Below are 17,406 nucleotides of genomic sequence, written 5' to 3'. Positions count from 1 at the left end.
CGTTTCAAGTAAAAGTCCTTCGTCAGGAAACAGGCTGGGAGCCTCCGGGGTGGAGAGATAAATGGGAGTGGGGTGGGGCTGGGGAGAAGGTAGCTAAGAGTTCAGGACATGGTTGAAGAGCTTCAGGGCAGAGGAGATGACCTGACTGGACTGCCCATTATCCAGTCATTTTCTATGGCAATGCCTCTACCAATCTGAGTCCACTTACAATCAATCTGTATTCTTTTCTCCTACAGGATAAAATGTCCCCTTTACATTGTTATTTTTGCAAATGTTCTGAAGAATACAAGACAAAAAGATTTGATGAAACTGTCCTTTTTCAGCAGTCAAGTTATAGAGTCATACATCACGGAAACAGACCCTTCGGTCCAACCAGTCCATGACAAAGATAATCCCAAACTGAATCAGTCCCACCTGCCTGCTCCTGGCCCATATCCCTCTAGACCTTTCCTTTTCCTGTACTCATGTGCCTTTTAAACCCAAAAGTGTTCATTGTGAGGACATTGCCTCTGATGCTCTGGACATCAGAGTACCTTCTACCTTCCTTTCTCCCCCCTCTTGATTTCTTGTTCTGTGTTACCAGACAATTATTTGAACTGTTTTGGCTGTGAAACCTGGAACTCATTTACACTACTTCCTTATTGCAGTAGAGTGGATGCTTGAAGCTATTTAGAGCTTAGAGAGTCAGAATATTTACAGCATGGACAGAAACCCTTCAGCCATAGTGTTTAAGATCACACAATGACTCACACTGCTGCCTCACAGTTCCAGGGACCTGGGTTCGGTTCCAGTCTTTGATGACTGTACATTCTCCCTGTCTCTGTGTGGGTTTCCACTGGGTGCTCGGGTTGCCATGCTAAATTGCCCATAGTGACCAGGGATCTGCAGGCCAGGTGGATTAGCAATGGTAAATGCAATGCTATGTGCATTATGGGTTTGGGTAGGATGCTGTTCAGAAGGTCAGTGTGGACTTAGTGGACAGAATCACATCTTTCAGCACTCTTGGTATTCTATTCGATGTCTACACTAGTCATCAAATATCCATCTGATGTAATGTGATTTTCTGGCACTTGGCCTGTAGCCTTGTATACTATGGTGTTTCAAGTGTTTATCTAAATAGCTCTTAAGTAACTTGAGGTTTCTGCTTCTTCCACACTTTTTAGACAGGTGAGTTCCAGATATCTATAACCTTCTGGGTGGAAAGCTGTTTCCTCAAATCTCTTCAAAATCTCCTGATTATTGATTCCTCTGATCAGGGGAGAAATTTCTATCTATCCCCCAGAACTTTATACATCTCAGTCAGGGCCCTTCACAACCTTCTTTGCTCAAAGGAATTATGTGGAGTTGCTGGTGTTGGACTAGAGTGGACAAAGTTGAAAATCATATTCTGGATTAGTGGTGCTGGAAGAGCACAGCAGTTCAGGCAGCATCCAAAGAGCAGCAAAATTGACGTTTCGGGCAAAAGTCCTTGCAGTCATTGTTTTTATCCCAAAGTTGAAAATCACACAACACCAGGTTATAATCCAACAGGTTTAGTTGGAAGCTTGTACTTTCAAATAAAACTGTTGGACCATAACCTGGTGTTATGTGATATTTAATTTTGCTCAAAGGAAAACAACTCTGAATTGTTCCAACCCAAGCAACGTCCTGGTGATTCTGTTCAGCCCATCTAGTGCAGTGACATCCTTCCTATAATGGAGTGAGCAGAACTGCACGTGGTACTCCACCAGTGGCCTAACAGCTCTAACAGAACATTCTTGCTCTTGTATTCAGTGCCTTGATTAATAAAGGCAAATGTCTCATGCTGCCATAACCACCCTATCTATCTGTCCTGTTGCCTTCAAGAAGTTTTGGTCCGGTACACCAAGATCCCTGTGATCTTCTGTACTTCCTGAGACCTAACATTCGATGTGTAAACCCTTGCCTTGTCTTCCCAAAATATATCACTTTACAGTTGTCAGGATTAAATTCTATTTGCCATTGATTAGCCCATCTGACCAGGCATTCTTTATCAGTCTGTACTTTAAGGCTTTCTCCTCATTATTTACCACACCATCAATTTTGGTGTCATCTGCCAACTAAGTGATTTTGTCTCCTATATTTGTGTCTAGATCATTAAGGTATAACCCAAAACAGCAAGGGACCTCGATGAAAACCCTGTGGTCTACCACTGGGTACAGGCTTCCGGCCACACAACATCCTTTGACCATTGCCCTCTGCTTTCTGCAGCTGAGCTGTGGCAATAACCATCCCTATACCAACCATTCAGGTTGTTGGACCAGGATACATGGTGGCTAAGTGGCTAGCACTGCTGCCTCTCACTGCTAGGGACCCAGGTTTGATTCCATCCTCAATGAATATTTGTGTGGAGTTTGCACTTTCCTCCAGTGTCTGTATGGGTTTCCTGTGGGTGCTCCGATTTCCTCCCACAGTCCAAAGATGTGCAGGTTAGGTGAATTGTCCATAGTGTGCAGGAATGTGTAGGCTAGGTGGATTAGCCATGGGAAATACAGGTTTACATAGGGTAGGGGTCTGGATGGACTGCTTTTCAGAGGGTTGGTGTGGACTCAATGGTTCAAATGATCTGCTTCTGTACCGAAGGGATTCTGAGATTATCTATGGCAGTAACATTCATATGGACTCCATTCAAGATGACAGATCAACATAATATCAAAACAGAGGCTTGCTATTTACTGGGCCAGCATTTGTTACCCATCCCTAATTGACAAGAGGGCATTCAAAAGTCCACCATGCTAAGGCATTTTCAACAACAGGTGGTGGTCACCATTAGGCTGGCTTCTTTTTGAGTTTTATTGAATTTAAATTTCCCAAACTGCCAACATGATATTTGACTAGGTAAAAACAACGACTGCAGTTGCTGGAAACCAGATTCTGGATTAGTGGTGCTGGAAGAGCATAGCAGTTCAGGCAGCATCCAATTAGCTTCGAAATCGACATTTCGGGCAAAAGCTCTTCATCAGGAAACTCCAGTCCTCAGGTCAGTAAGGGATATAGGAAATTGGAATAACATTTGAAGCTTAAGGTGACTCTTGTGGGCAAGGTAAGAGAGAGGGCATTGCAGGGAATAGGATGAAATCTGTAGATTGATTAAGTGCAGAGCCAGGGCAGCAGAAAAGGTCCTTTCAAAAGGCTAGAGGAAATGATAAGCAGCCAAACAGTTGGTCTCTATCTCTGGTGCTAAATATATCATGATCGCTTTACGCTGGAGATCACCTGAAGTGTTACCTCTGTTTTTCTTTACACAAATGATGCTGGAATACCTGAGTATTTCTGTTTTTATTTCAAATTTGCAGCATCAGCAATGTTTTCTTTTTGGATTAAGACATTTTTTTTTGGTATGTTCACAAAAGGCTTAATGTCCTTCCTAAAGTGAGGCCCAGAATTACACACATTATTCCAGCTAGGGCCAACTTTCGTTATAAAATGAGTTTAACATAACGTCCTGGCTATATTTATAAAGCCCAGAATAATCAGTGCTTTCATGACTAATCAGTGAAGGGAAATTCTACCACTTGTAGTATCTGATGTTTAAAGAAACCATCAAGGCTGGAAGGAGGGAGGAGTTCAGGGGAGGTTATAGCACCACTTTTATGTATGAAGTAGTACATTTTGGTGGGAAGAATGGTGAGATGAAATAGAATTTTAAAGGTGATAGAGGAACAGAAACTGTGGCGTGTTATGGACCATGCCTGACTCCCTGAAAATATTTTAAGAAGGTAGCCCAGACCCTCACTTTTCTAGTTGTTTTAAGCAGATGTAAGGTGTATATTCCAGGAGCAATACAAGTGTCAAACCACTCAGTATTAAACAAAACAGAATTTATTTACCGAGTGAAACGTAAACAAAAGAGAATAGAATGTAGAATAATTTAACCTATCTGAAAACCCAACCAACTTTATCACAACTTAATGATGCAGTTCCAATTTCCAGCAATACCCCCATAAACACACCTCTTGGCAAAAATGTAAAATCAAACACAGGAGAGATGTCAGAGAAAGAATCAGTATGGAACCTCTCTTCACTCTAGCTAAATTCTAAACCAAACCAAAAAAATCCCTAAACTGGGAGAACTAGTTTCGCCCCTTTCATTGTTTTAAAAGTGTTTTTAAAAAAAAACTAAAAGCCCTTTTCCCTGATTGTTGCCTTAGGCAGTATCTGTTAGCCATAATCAACGTGGCCTCTACCCAGACAGATATGTAACCTCCCTTTTACAACCCCTTTTGGAAAAAATACTAAGGACAACATAACTTTATTAAAGGAGCAACATCGTCACATGTGCACAACTATGAAGGTGACTGAACAGGTTAAGAAGAATACAGAATTATTTTTTTTTAGTTGAGACATACTGTGTACAAGCAAGTTAGTTACATTAATTTTGTTAACACTTTAGACTTCAACAGTATTGTTTTCATTTCTATATATACCTGTTTATTGTAATTGGGGAAAAGAACCAGAGGGCTCCAAAGCAGTGTTCTCAGATTACCCGTGTCGCACATGTTATTGAGCATGAAATGGGAGAATTGAGCAAGTGGTTGGAAAATTGATGCAGGAGCAAGGGCATCTGATCTCTGATGAAATGGGACTGGTTTTAAACAGGTGGGACCTGTACAAGATGGCAGGACCAGGATTAATATACTTGCAGTATCAAATTGGATCAAAATTCAAATTATAAAGCCTATATTAAAGGCATCTGTGTGCATGCAGAATTCACAAAAAGTTGATTTGAATACACGAATTGATGTAAATGGATTGATCTAATTCCTTTACAGTGACAAGGCTGCAGAGTGACTGAGATTGGAAAAGAAAGGCTGACCGAATGCATAGGTGGAAAGAAGCTGGAGTAGCACCTGTTATAAAGGGTGTGATCAATATGTTAGAAAGATCAATGGATCACAATTATCCTAACATTGAAGTTTGTTACTGTTCCTTCACTGTCACTGTGTTAAAATCCTGGAACTCCTTCCTTGATGGCATTATTGGTGTTTGACACCAAGTGACATTTAGCTGTTCAAGCTCACTACTACCTTTTCAAGGGCAGTTATGGATGGGCGGTTAAATGCTGGCTAAGGCAGTGAATCCTATATCCCTAAATTAAGTTTTAAAAATCAGTTTGAGTGGAACTAAGAAACAGCAAGGCATAGCAAATGTTAGTCATCGAGTCATAGAGAAGTACAGCACGGAAACAGACCCTCTGGTCCAACTTGTTCATGCCAACCAGATATCCCAACCCAATCTAGTCCCATTTGCCAACACTTGGCCCATATCCCTTCAAACCCTTCCTATTCATATACCCATCCAGATGCCTTTTAAAATGTTGCAATTGTACCAGCCTCCACCACCTCCTCTGGCAGTTCATTCCATACATGCACTTCCTTTTGCATGGAAAATGTTGCTCCTTAGGTCGCTATTATATCTTTATCCTCTCACCCTAAACCTATGCCCTCTAGTTCTGGACTCCCCCACCCCAGGGAAAAGACTTTGTCCATTTATCCTAACCATGCCTCTCATGATTTTATAAACCTCTATAAGGTCACCCCTCAGCCTCCGACGCTCCAGGGAACACAGCCCCAGCCTGTTCAGCCTCTCCCTATAGTTCAAACCCTCCAACCCTGGCAACATCCTTGTAAATCTTTTCTGAACCCTTTCAAGTTTCACAACATCCTTCCAATAGGAAGGAGACCAGAATTGATAGGAAGGAGCCTCACAAGACCTTCACAGTTGTTGTACAACACATAGTAGCACTTGAGGTGATTAAATGGAGCTGGTTGACTAGCTCTACAAAAGTGTTAACATATGCATATTTGATTGAATGATACCTTTTGCACAAAATCATTTTATGATTTTATACTCAAATCTTTTAAGTGGGTTTTGAACAGAAAAACTCCTCAACCTTGAGGTCATAAAGAGACTGCAAATGGGTATCGATAGGTTAATATTAGTGGGCAACAAAATAAAATGTGGAGTACAATTTAGGGACATCTGCGGTTTTTCACTTTAATAATAAGATTGGAAAAGCAGGTATTATGTAAGGCATGAATGTTTTTTAAGATATTCAAAGGGACTTGGTTGTATTTGTACAAGAAGGTCACAGTTATGTATAAAGGCAGCAAGCACTCCAAGGTAAATTGTATTGCAGTCATTAAAGGTGGATTAACAGCTGGTGGAATTTACAATCAATTAATAAAAGGTGCAACTGAAAGCTGATTTCAGTAAAGGTGATCATAAAACTATCATCAATTATCGTAAAGGTCAATGTTGTTCACTAACATTCTTGAGGGAAGGAGGATCTACAGCAATATGGTTGACTTTTAACTGCCTTCTGAAATCTGAGCAAGCCATTCAAGTTCAAAGGCAATTAGGGATAGATTACAAATACTGGACTTGCTGTTGACACCTCATCCCACGAACCCTTTTTTAAAAAGGGCTTTGATGAGACCTCACTTTGTGTACTGTTTGTATTTGCAATCTACATATCTAAAGAAGAATATATCAGAGTCTCAAGTGAAAGGGTTGATCAATTTAAACAGGAATGAGGAGAAATTTCTTCACTCAAAAAGTTGAGGATATATTTGCAACTAGCCCCAGAAGGTTGTGGATACTCTTATTGAGTACATTATGATTGATTTTTTTTTGGTCCCTTAGGGAATAAGGATACAGGAAGAAAGCAAGGGTATTTAGTTGAGACCGCAGATTAGTGATAATTTTGTTGAATATTGGTGCAGACTTAAAGCACTGGCTAGTCTATTCTATTTCTTGAATTCTTATAGTTCTGAAGCAAGAGTGTCAGTGATCCAATGCTGACACTGTTAAACTTCATATTTTGTCTTTTAAAATTATTTGCATTGAATATAACATATGTTGCATTGTTGCTTGCCATGGGATTCTGAAAGGGAGCTCTGACTATTATACACTTTGTGGAACATGTTTGAGTTGATGCTGGGGATCACACTTGTCAAATGTCCTATCTCCTCCAAGTACTTTTTACAAATATTGTGAAAACCTTTACATAGTGAATTGAGATTCTGGATTAGAGTGGTGCTGGAAAAGCACAGCAGTTCAGGCAGCATCCGAGGAGCAGGAAAATTGACTTTTCAGGCAAAAGCCCTTCATCAGGAATATCTCTATTCCTGATGAAGGGCTTTTGCCCAAACGGTGATTTTCCTGCTCCTCGGATGCTGCCTGAACTGCTGTGCTTATCCAGCACCATTCTAATCCAGAATCTGGTTTCCAGCATTTGCAGTCATTGTTTTTACCTATAGTGAACTGAGATGCCTCTTATTTGTGATGTTTGTTAACAAGAAATTAAGTAGTCTTTCTTTAACCTTATCGAAATCTGCTAGGTAGGATAGTGTCACAAGCTACACTTGCTATATTTATCTCAAGTTAATATATTGTGGGGTTGTACATTACATATTTATTTGTGATGGGCATGCTGTTGTACCAAGTTATATCATCTTGCTCAAGATTAGGATATTTTTCGCTCTCAACAACCCCAAGATTAGAACTGGTGCTTTCCATCTCCCTTTTGTTAATTATTTTAAAGTCACTTATGTATAAATTCAATAAACAAGAAATAAAGTTGATTGTCTTTAAGTGTTATTCCTTGTTTGTTGGATGCAGTTAAATCATAAATCCTGTCATACAAAAAAGATCTTAAGGGCTGTCCATATTTCCAAGTAACTGGCAAGGAGTCAGTGACCCAGTTGTTTTCCCTAATTCAATGTAGATTATTTATTTGCTTTATGTGAATGTCAAATTGCAATAAAGAATAAAGACCTTACTATAGGTGAATAATTTTAAACATTTACCTTTTTATTTTTGTCTGTGTTTTGACTGTATTACTGGTTATAGAACTTGCTCATTTTTAATTTTTGTTCTTAGGGAACATAACATTGACGAGTGACATTCAAGCAGAGACAGACCTCTCCTTCCCGTGGATCCTTCGTGTCTTTGATATAAAGGCTTATGAGTTTTATAAGGTTATTGAGAGTTTTATTAAAGCAGAACCAAATCTAACCAGAGAGATGATCAAGCACCTGGAAAGGTGTGAACATAGGATCATGGAGTGTATTGCCTGGCAGACTGTGAGTAATTATTTTCCACTTACTGACGACAGTGTTGTTTATACACAAGTTTAAATTAGATTGTGATTTGGTTATAAAATGGAATAACAATTTAATGCTTTAAAGTTAAAAATTTAAACGTGCTGTTGTCCAGAAAGGCTGGATATATGGTGTGATATGTTTAATGTTTTATGCAAGAATACAAGCTCTAAATACTTTAAAAATTATGTTTTGCAAATTAGTACTGCATTTAGGAACCAAGAACTAGTAAATATGAGAAGGTGTCAACTATGAAAATGACAAGATTGTTGAATATACATTTACCTTTCATCTTGAAGATGTATAACCTTTCAAAATGGTCAGGACTATATTCAATTTGATCTGGCACATTGAATTTGCATTTTGGTACTTGGAGCTAGGTCATTGATTTTGAAAAGGTTTACTCCTTTTGGAGCATACTTCCATTGATTCAGCTAGTAAAGTTGAAATCAAAACACAAACACATTTTTCTTTTTGCCAAGGTAGGCATTTATTTTGCAGAAGCACATCACTGTTTCTGTTTCCAGAATTAAATAGACTTAAAATTCCAACAATGACTTTTTTTGTCTACTCGTTGAATTTTGGAATTGCTGGCTGGCAATCATTTATTGCCCATCCCTAGGTGCCTTTGAGAAGATGATGATGAGCTACCACCTCAAACCACTGCAGTCCATGTGTTTGTAGTTCATCAGCCTCGCAGCATCAAGGCTTTGGCCTGAATGTGAGAACACACCCTTCTGACATGAGCTCAAGATTTGGCTCAGTAATGGGTATATCTGATTGTGACCACCTCCTTTCCTGACTGCTCGCTATAACTTTTCACTGCCTTGTTGATCAGTCTTGAATGTATTCAATGACCCAGTTTCCACTGCTGTCTGGAGAAGAGAATTTTGCAGAGTATCGACCTTCTAAAAGGGAAAGAAAATACTATCGCAGTCTTAAATGGGGCACACAATGTCTACCCTCCAAGACCCTGAATATTGTACATTTCAACCTGTCGCCCTTCTAAACCCTGGCCCAACATATGAGTGCTGACAGCCAAACTCTGGGAACCTGTTACTGCAAGATGTTTTTGGAATTGTATTCTCATAGAGCTAAGTGAGAAAATTGTCCAAGAGTTCGAGATCATTCACTGTTAGTTGATTCTGTTATTAGGAAGAAAACTGCAAATGTGAAGATCTTGTCCTGGAATATTTATCTGAAGCACAAAATGTAATTTTGAAGTTAATAATTGGAAGCAATTTGATAAGTCAGCCATATTTTAGATTGTTTCTTAATTTTGGATCTCAAATCCTCAGCTGTGTTTACATATTTTATGTCCTGAAACAAACCATGATGGAACAGTGTTGCCCAGCTGCTTTCTGCAAGTTTTCTATTTTCTTCATCCTCCAGATTTCAGTTATTCTTGTCTGCATTAGCTGCCAATCTCTCTCTTTCTCCCAATACCACCCATCCAACCACCTTTTGGATACTATCACTGATGTGGTTTTGTTGTCAAATGCTTGTTATCGTAATTTGCAGAAGGCTGATCCGATCTGATATTAGATCTCCTTGTCATTGGCCTTTTGGTGTTAGCTGCAAAAGTATGGGAAATGCTTAACATATTGCAAAGTGTTTGTCCCACATGGATGACCAGATGGGAGTTAATAAATGTGTTTTGGCAACATGCAAGGACATTCTAAGTTTCTTATACAGTATTAGGAAATTGAAAATGTCTTGCAAATTTGGTGCAGAATGGATGACGTTGTCTTTCCTTTTAGATGTCCACCTCCTTGCACAGTCCAGTTGCATGTTCATAATCTAAATGAAATAGTTGAGTAAGTACTGACTTTATGTAATGCTTTGTTAATTTTGACTATTTGATGAAACTATGGCTTAGAGCTTGCAATCCTAATAGTGGTGAAGATTGAGATGCGTTTGAGCATGGTATTGGCATTGCGAGTTCCGGAAATCTTATTCCTCCTATTTGAGGTTCTGGCTTTCTTGTGAGAGCAATGAGGCACCCAAGCTGATGGTTCCTCCAGGACCTGTCAGTCTTAAACCTAGGCTCGCTGTATATTCACTAGTCAACCTCCATTCCTCACAATTATAAATGTAGTGCAAGAGCCTGTAGTTCTGTGGGGCAAAACTAGAATTAAGAGTACGCTAAAGAAAATATTTCAAATACATTTCAAACACTCTGAGATTTAGATAAGTGCGAGGTGCTGCATTTTAGGAAAGCAAATCTTACCAGGGCATATACACTTAATGGTAAAGTCCTAGGGAGTGTTGCTGAGCAAAGAGACTTTTGGGTGCAGGTTCATAGCTCCTTGAAAGTGGAGTCGCAGGTAGATAGGATAGTGAAGAAGGCATTTGGTATGCTTTCCTTTATTGGTCAGAGTATTGAGTATAGGAGTTGGGAGGTCATGTTGCGGCTGTACAGGACACTGTTGGATTATTGCGTACAATTTTGGTTTCCTTCCTGTCGGATAGATGTTGTGAAACTTGAAAGGGTTCAGAAAAGATTTACAAGGATGTTGCCAGGGTTGGAGGATTTGAGCTACAGGGAGAGGCTGAATCGGCTGGGGCTGTTTTCCCTGGATATAAGTTTATAGGTTTATAAAATTTATAGGTTTATAAAATCATGAGGGGCATGGATGGGATAAATAGGCAATGTCATTTCCCTGGGGTGGGGGAGTCCAGAACTAGAAGGCATAGGTTTAGGGTGATTGGGGAAAGATATAAAACAGACCCAAAGGACAACTTTTTCATGCAGAGGGTGATGCGTGTATGGAATGAGCTGCCAGAGGAACTGGTGGAGGCTGGTACAATTGCAACATTTGAAAGGCATCTGGATGGGTATATGAATAGGAAAAACTTGGAGGAAAACAGCCCAATTGTTGGGAAATGGGACTAAATTAGGTTGGGATATCTGGTTGGCATGTGCGAGTTGGACCAAAGGGTCTGTTTCTGATCTGTACATCTCTATGACTCTGCTGTCATTAAGCTGAAGGCAGAACTCTGGCATGTGATATGAAAGAAAGTTTGTTATTTGGTTGCACCTTGCTAAGAGAGCAGTTTCTGCTGCAGTTTACAAAAAAGGTAGAAATGTAGCCTTCAACATCAAGGCAGCATCTGAATTGGTGTGGCATCAGCTACTCCAGGCAAAGTCAAAGTCAGTGTGAATGCAGAGGGAAAATATGGCACTGGTTGGAGTCTTAGCCAGCAACAACAGATAGTTATGATTGTTGAAGGTCCATTCTTGGCCCAACCATTTTCAGATGCTTTCTCAATGATCTTCCCTTCATCAGAAGTGGGGAAGTTCACTGATGATTGCACAACATTCGACATGTTTTGCTATTTCTAGATTCTATGAATCCATACAATGTGGAAAGAGGCCATTTGGCCAATCAGGTCTGCATCAACTCTCTGGAGTATTTCACCCAACCCAAGCCTTCTGACCTATTCTCATAACCCCATATTTACCTTGGCTAATCCAGCTAACCTGCACACCTTTGGATTGTGGTAGGAAGCCAGAGCATCTGGCGGAAACCCACGCAGACACAGAGAGAATATGCAAGCTCCACACAGACAGTTGCTCAAAGGTGGAATTGAACCCAGATCTCAGGCGCTGTAAGGCACAGTGCCCATTCTCAGACAGTGAAGTAGTCCATGTCCAAATGCCACAAGACTTGTGCAATATTCAATATTAGGCTGACAAGTAATATTAATGCCAGGCATTGACTGTCTCCAATGAAAGAGTATCTAACTATCACCTCTTCACATTCAACAGCATGACTGCCATTGAATCTCACACTACCTTCACCTTGGGGTTGCCATTAACTAGAAACTAAACTGGACTAGCCATATAAATATTGTGGCTGCAAAAGCAGTTCAAAAGCTCGGAATTCTGTGGCAAGTAATTGTCAGTCTAACTCCTCAAAGCCCGTTCACTGTCTCCAAGGCACAAGTCAGGTGTGTGATGGAAGACTCCCAATTTTACAGAATGAGTACAACATTCAAAGAGGTATGACACCGTCCAGGACAATGAAGCCAGCTTGATTGTTTGAGAACAAGATGCCAATTGAAGGGAGGTAAAGGAGGTTCACAAAAGGAAAATGAGAGCTGTAGAGAAGAGACTAATGATAATCAATGTGAGTCAGAAAGCAATAGAAAATATATGCAGATGAGTGCAGCAGAAATTAGAGCTAGAGTTAATATTAATGATAGAAAGTCAGTTTGAGATTCTTCTTCTGAATCTTCAAAGCATTTTAACAAGATAGATGAGTTGATAGCATAAAATGAAATCAATGAATATGATTTAACTGTTATTAAATAGACATGGCAGGTTGGCAAAGACTGGGAATTCAATATTCAAGGGTATTTGTCATTCTGCAAGTACAGGAAAAACAAAAGGAGAAGGGATTGCTTGGTTTTTGTAATTTATTTTGTAGCCTTGTGGTTTACTTGGTTTTTCAGAAGGCTTTCAATAAGGTCCCGCATAAGAGAATAGCACATACAATTATAACACATGGGATTGGGGGTAATTTACTCATGAATAGAGAACTGGTCGCAGACAGGAAACAGAGTAGCAATGATTGAATCATTTTTTTGAGTGGCAGGCAATGTTTCGTGGGGTATTGCAGGGATCAGTGATTCGACTGCAGCTATTCACAACATACATAAATGATTTTAGATGAGGAAGCTAACTACAGTAACTCCAGATGAGAGACAACTTGCTGAGAGGGTGGTATGAACAGGATGCAGAAATGCTTCAGTGTGAGTTGAACAAGTTGAGTGAATGGCAGGTGAAATATAATGTAGATAAATATGAGTTTATCCACTAGTAGCAAAATTAGGAAGGCAGATTATTATTTAAATGACAATTATTTAAATTGGGAAAGGAGGGAGGTGCAATGTGACCTGGGTGTCCTTATACAACAGTCTGTAAGCATGCAGGCACAACAGGTTGCGAAGAAGGTAAAAGGTATGTGGGCGTCATCGTGAGAAGATTTGGTTATAGGAGCAGGCATGTCTTGCTGCAAATGTACTGGGCCATGGTGATACCATCCTGGGTTATTGTGCAATTTTGGGCTCCTTGTCTCTGAAAGGATACTCTGGCTATGGAGGGAATGTGATGAAGGTTGACCAGAATGATTCTTGGGACTAAAGGTGGAGAGTTAGTGAGGACCAGAAGGTCAGTATTCAAAGGTTTTAAAGGAATAGGCTGCAGAGATTGTGGACACCTCTGTTGAAATATTCCTAAACTCACTGGATTTAGGGAGAATCCAGGAGGGTTGATTGGAAAACCCACTAATTTCATCCTATTCAAAAAGAACGGGAGAGACAAAGCAGCAAACTAGATGCCAGTCAGCCCAACATCTGTTGTTGGGAAAATACTAGAAACTGTAATTAAGGAAAAAAAAATTTAGAAAATCTGAACATAATCAAACAGTCGTCATGGATTTATGAAGGGTAGTCATGGTTGGCAAATTTGTTGGAGCTCTTTGAGGAAATAACAAGCAGAGTTGATAAAAATGAACAAGTAGATGATATTTGGCTTTACAAAATGCATCCAGTAAGGTGTCACATAAAAGCTTATTGCACAAGAGCTCATGGTACTTTGGTAAAGTATCAACGTTGATTGAGGAGTGATTAGCAGACTAAAGAAAGGTTGGATTAATGGGTCTTTTTCAACTTGGAAAAATGTAACTTGTGGATTGCCCCAAGGATCAGTTCTAGGGTCTCAATTATTTAACATCTGCATTAATGACTTGGGCGGAGGGAAGAGGGAATATATCGAGATGTGCTGCTGCTACAAAAATAGGTGGGAAAACGTGTTGTGATTAGGACATAAAGACTCCATGAGGAGCCAGTGATAAATTAAGTGAGTGGGCAAAAATATCACAGATTGAATTGTGTAGGAAAGAGAGTGGCCATGCACTTTGGTACCAAAGACTGACAATGTTTTAAGTGCAGAGAATATCAAAATAAGGTGTTCGTGAAGATGAACCTGGAGTACTGAACAGTTTTGGTCACTATATCTCTATCATAAACTGTAGTAGTTGAATAAGGCCATTCAGCCCGTCAAGTCTGCACCACCATTCAGTGAGATTGTGGCTGATCAGATAATCCTCACTTCCACCTTCCTGCCTCTTCCCTTTATCCCTGGATTCACTCACTGATTTGTTTACCTCTGCCTTGAATATACTGAATGGCCTAGCCTCAATAGCCCTTGGCTAGAGCACATTCTCTTTCTTCATGCAAGTCATTAATATATGTTGTAATCAAATGTGGTGCCAGCACTGATGCCTCCACTAGTTACAGGTTGCCATTTTAAAGATGCCGGGGTCTGGATTGGAGTGGTGCTGGAAAAGCACAGCAGGTCAGGCAGCATCGGAGGAGCAGTAAATCCATTCCGGATGAAGGGCTTTTGCCTGAAATGTCGATTTTCCTGCTTTTCGGAAGCTGCCTGACCTGCTGTGCTTTTCCAGCACCACTCTAACCTAGACTCTGATCTCCAGCATCTGCAGTCCTCACTTTTGCTATCTTAAAGATGCCCCCCATCCCAATGTTGTCTTCCATTAGTTAGCCAAACCTCTACATATTCTATTAAAACATCTTCCCAACACATGTTATCTTATCAAGTAGCCTAATATATGGTACCTTATCAAATTCTTAAAATCTGGATGTATTGCACCCACTGCTTCCTTTTTATCAGTCCTGCTGATTACTTCAAAGAATTCTAGTGAAACTTTTGGGACATGGTTTCCCCTTCAAGATACCGTGCTGACTCTGTTTGATCATATTATGTATTTCTAAATTCTCTGCTATCCTTTAAGGTTAAGAATGACCAGCTTCTCATGGGCTATAAATGCTGGTCGATATCACTGAATCAATTTTTTTTGAAAAATTGCATCTCCGTGTCATGATATTGGGGCTGGCTTTGTATCCTTTCTATCGCTGTACTGTTAGCCCATTTCATGTTGAATTATTTTTGGGAGATGATAGCAGATTGCCTTTGACAACTCAAACCTTGAGAATTAGAGACCTAAATTCTCTAATTATACTAAACAGCAGTTCACAACTATAGTGTGTTTGAAGAAATTAATGTTGCCAAGTAGAATGGTTGTAGTGGAATAGTTATTTTACTTGGCTTCTATTGAGACATAAGAAAGACTGCTATGTAGAAGCTAGATGTGAACTTCAATTTTCTTTGAAAACCAGCTCTGCTGGTTGCTGCCTGAAATGTCGTCTTCAGGACTCCAAGCATGGGTCATGGATGAGAGTGCTGGAAAAAAGAAGCAATGAAGTTAAACTCTTCATCACTACATTAATTGAGGATTTGCTGTTTGTTTTTGGCTTCAAACTGACTTCAATCAGCAACATATTCCACTAGCAATGCTTTTCTAATGAATCAGACTCTGTGTGGAGTTTGCGCATTCTCCCCGTGTCTGCATGGGTTTCCTCCAGGTGCTCCGGTTTCCTCCCACAGTCCAAAAATGTGTAGAGTAGGTGAATTGGCCAAGTTAAATTGCCCGTAGTGTTAGATGAAGGGGTAAATGTAGGGGATGGGTCTGGGTGGGTTGCACTTCAGCGGGTCGATGTGGACTTGTTGGGCCGAAGGGCCTGTTTCCACACTGTAAGTAATCTAATCTAACCTAATCTTATCTAAGATCTCAAAGCTCTTTAAAGGAATCTTCTAAAAGCATACGTCAGAATGGCCACCAAAGGAGTAGATCGCCAAAAGCTTGGTCAGGTAGGTGGGTTTTAAGGTGTAGCTTGAGGGAAAAGGCAGAGAAATGTCAGAGTGTAGAACATGGACAGCTGAAAGCATAGCCACCAGTGGTAGAACAATATAAAATCAGTGATGCTCAAAATGTCATAGTTCGAATAATGCAGTTGAGAGTTGTGGGATAGAGGAGATTATTGAGATGGGGAAGGAGCAAAGCCATGATTGCTCTTGACAGCGAACAGGAGAATTTTATAAATTAAGGTATTGCATAATTGGAAGCCAATGTAGGTCAACTCGAACAGGAGTAATGGATGAATGGTCTGAGTAATGAAATGGGAGCAGGGTTTCGGATCACCTCATATGTAATGCTGCATCTTATAAATCTCCCTGTTCGGTGTAGCACTGAGTCATACAAATCAGCAAAGTTTGATTCCAAGGCAGCGGTGAATTAATGGATTTCAGTACAGGCACTGTGTCTGCAAATTGCCTTAATGACTCTTATGAAAGAGGAAAAAGCAATGAGCTCTCTATTTCCTTTCTCTGTTGAATGACTAATGCTGTGCAGTGTGAATTTGTGGAAAGGATCAGTCTTGACCTGATCACCCCTGTCCCTGTGTTTCATTGTTTAGTTTTAGGCATGCCTGTGAATGATAGTGTTTGAATGCTAACCAATTGTGTGACACATCACCTAGGACAATAGCCCAGTGTTATCTCTTTCCTGGTTTATTAAGAATATGGTGCAGAACTAGCAGTTAAGTTACAAGAACCTCTATGTTTTCTGCTCAACATCTCAGGAGCAGAATATCACACCTGATGTCAGCAGTCAGGTTGAAGTACTGAATATTGGGGGGGTGGGGGGCGGAGTTGGGGATGGAGGAGAGAGAGAAGAGGTAAATACATCTGTTGAAATAAAAGTGAAGCTACTGAAACAAGTTGCGAGGGGGAAAGAGAGAAAGGTGGAAGTGGCAAGGCCAAATATGTCCTCACTTTTATATTTTACACTTAGTATCAAGGATGCTGATGTGTAGAGGGAGATTTCCATGATTGTCAGCAGCTCTCAATCAATTGACAGTTAGATGGAAATTATGACACTGAATAACCAATCCATGTTGAGAGCCTGCGTAAACCATTCTAATCATGTGTTTTTATTCCTTTTATGGGATGTGGATGTTGCTGGCATGGACAGCGTTTCTTGTCTATTTGTAATTGCCCTTGAATGAAGTGACTTGCTTGGCTAGTTCATAAGTGTGACCACATTACTTTGGGTCTAGTTACATGTCAATCTGGTCAGGACAACGGATTTATTTCCCTGAATGACTTTTTTTAAAAAAATGCAAATATTAATAGTTTCATGGTACCGTTACTGATACTTGCTCTCAATTCTAGGATTTTTGAGTTGCAGATACTATTAAATAAATTTAAAGACCACTGGGTGTCACAGTGGAACTTGAATCCATGCGCACAAAAATGCAAGTCCAGAACCATTATCACTCTACTATCTCCCCATGAACTGTTCTTTGTTCCACTGCCTCTTTCTTTCTCCTTTCTTCAACCACCTACTCTACTGTT

General features: G+C 40.0%; 1 protein-coding gene across 3 annotated transcripts in view; it reads left to right on the top strand.

The window, feature by feature from the left end:
- rb1 (retinoblastoma 1) overlaps nucleotides 1-17,406 on the top strand; it is a 206,405-nt gene that overhangs the window by 79,461 nt on the left and 109,538 nt on the right. For all 3 annotated transcript variants that reach the window (XM_072584569.1, XM_072584568.1, XM_072584570.1), the window contains one exon: nucleotides 7,903-8,105. In XM_072584569.1, coding sequence (XP_072440670.1) covers nucleotides 7,903-8,105 — 203 coding nt within the window. The remainder of the gene's footprint in view (nucleotides 1-7,902; nucleotides 8,106-17,406) is intronic.

Source organism: Chiloscyllium punctatum, chromosome 15, assembly GCF_047496795.1.
Source record: "Chiloscyllium punctatum isolate Juve2018m chromosome 15, sChiPun1.3, whole genome shotgun sequence".
NCBI classification, from domain to species: Eukaryota; Metazoa; Chordata; class Chondrichthyes; order Orectolobiformes; family Hemiscylliidae; genus Chiloscyllium; species Chiloscyllium punctatum.
Note: the sequence above shows the minus strand (reverse complement) of the source record. Positions and strands in the feature narration are given on the sequence as shown.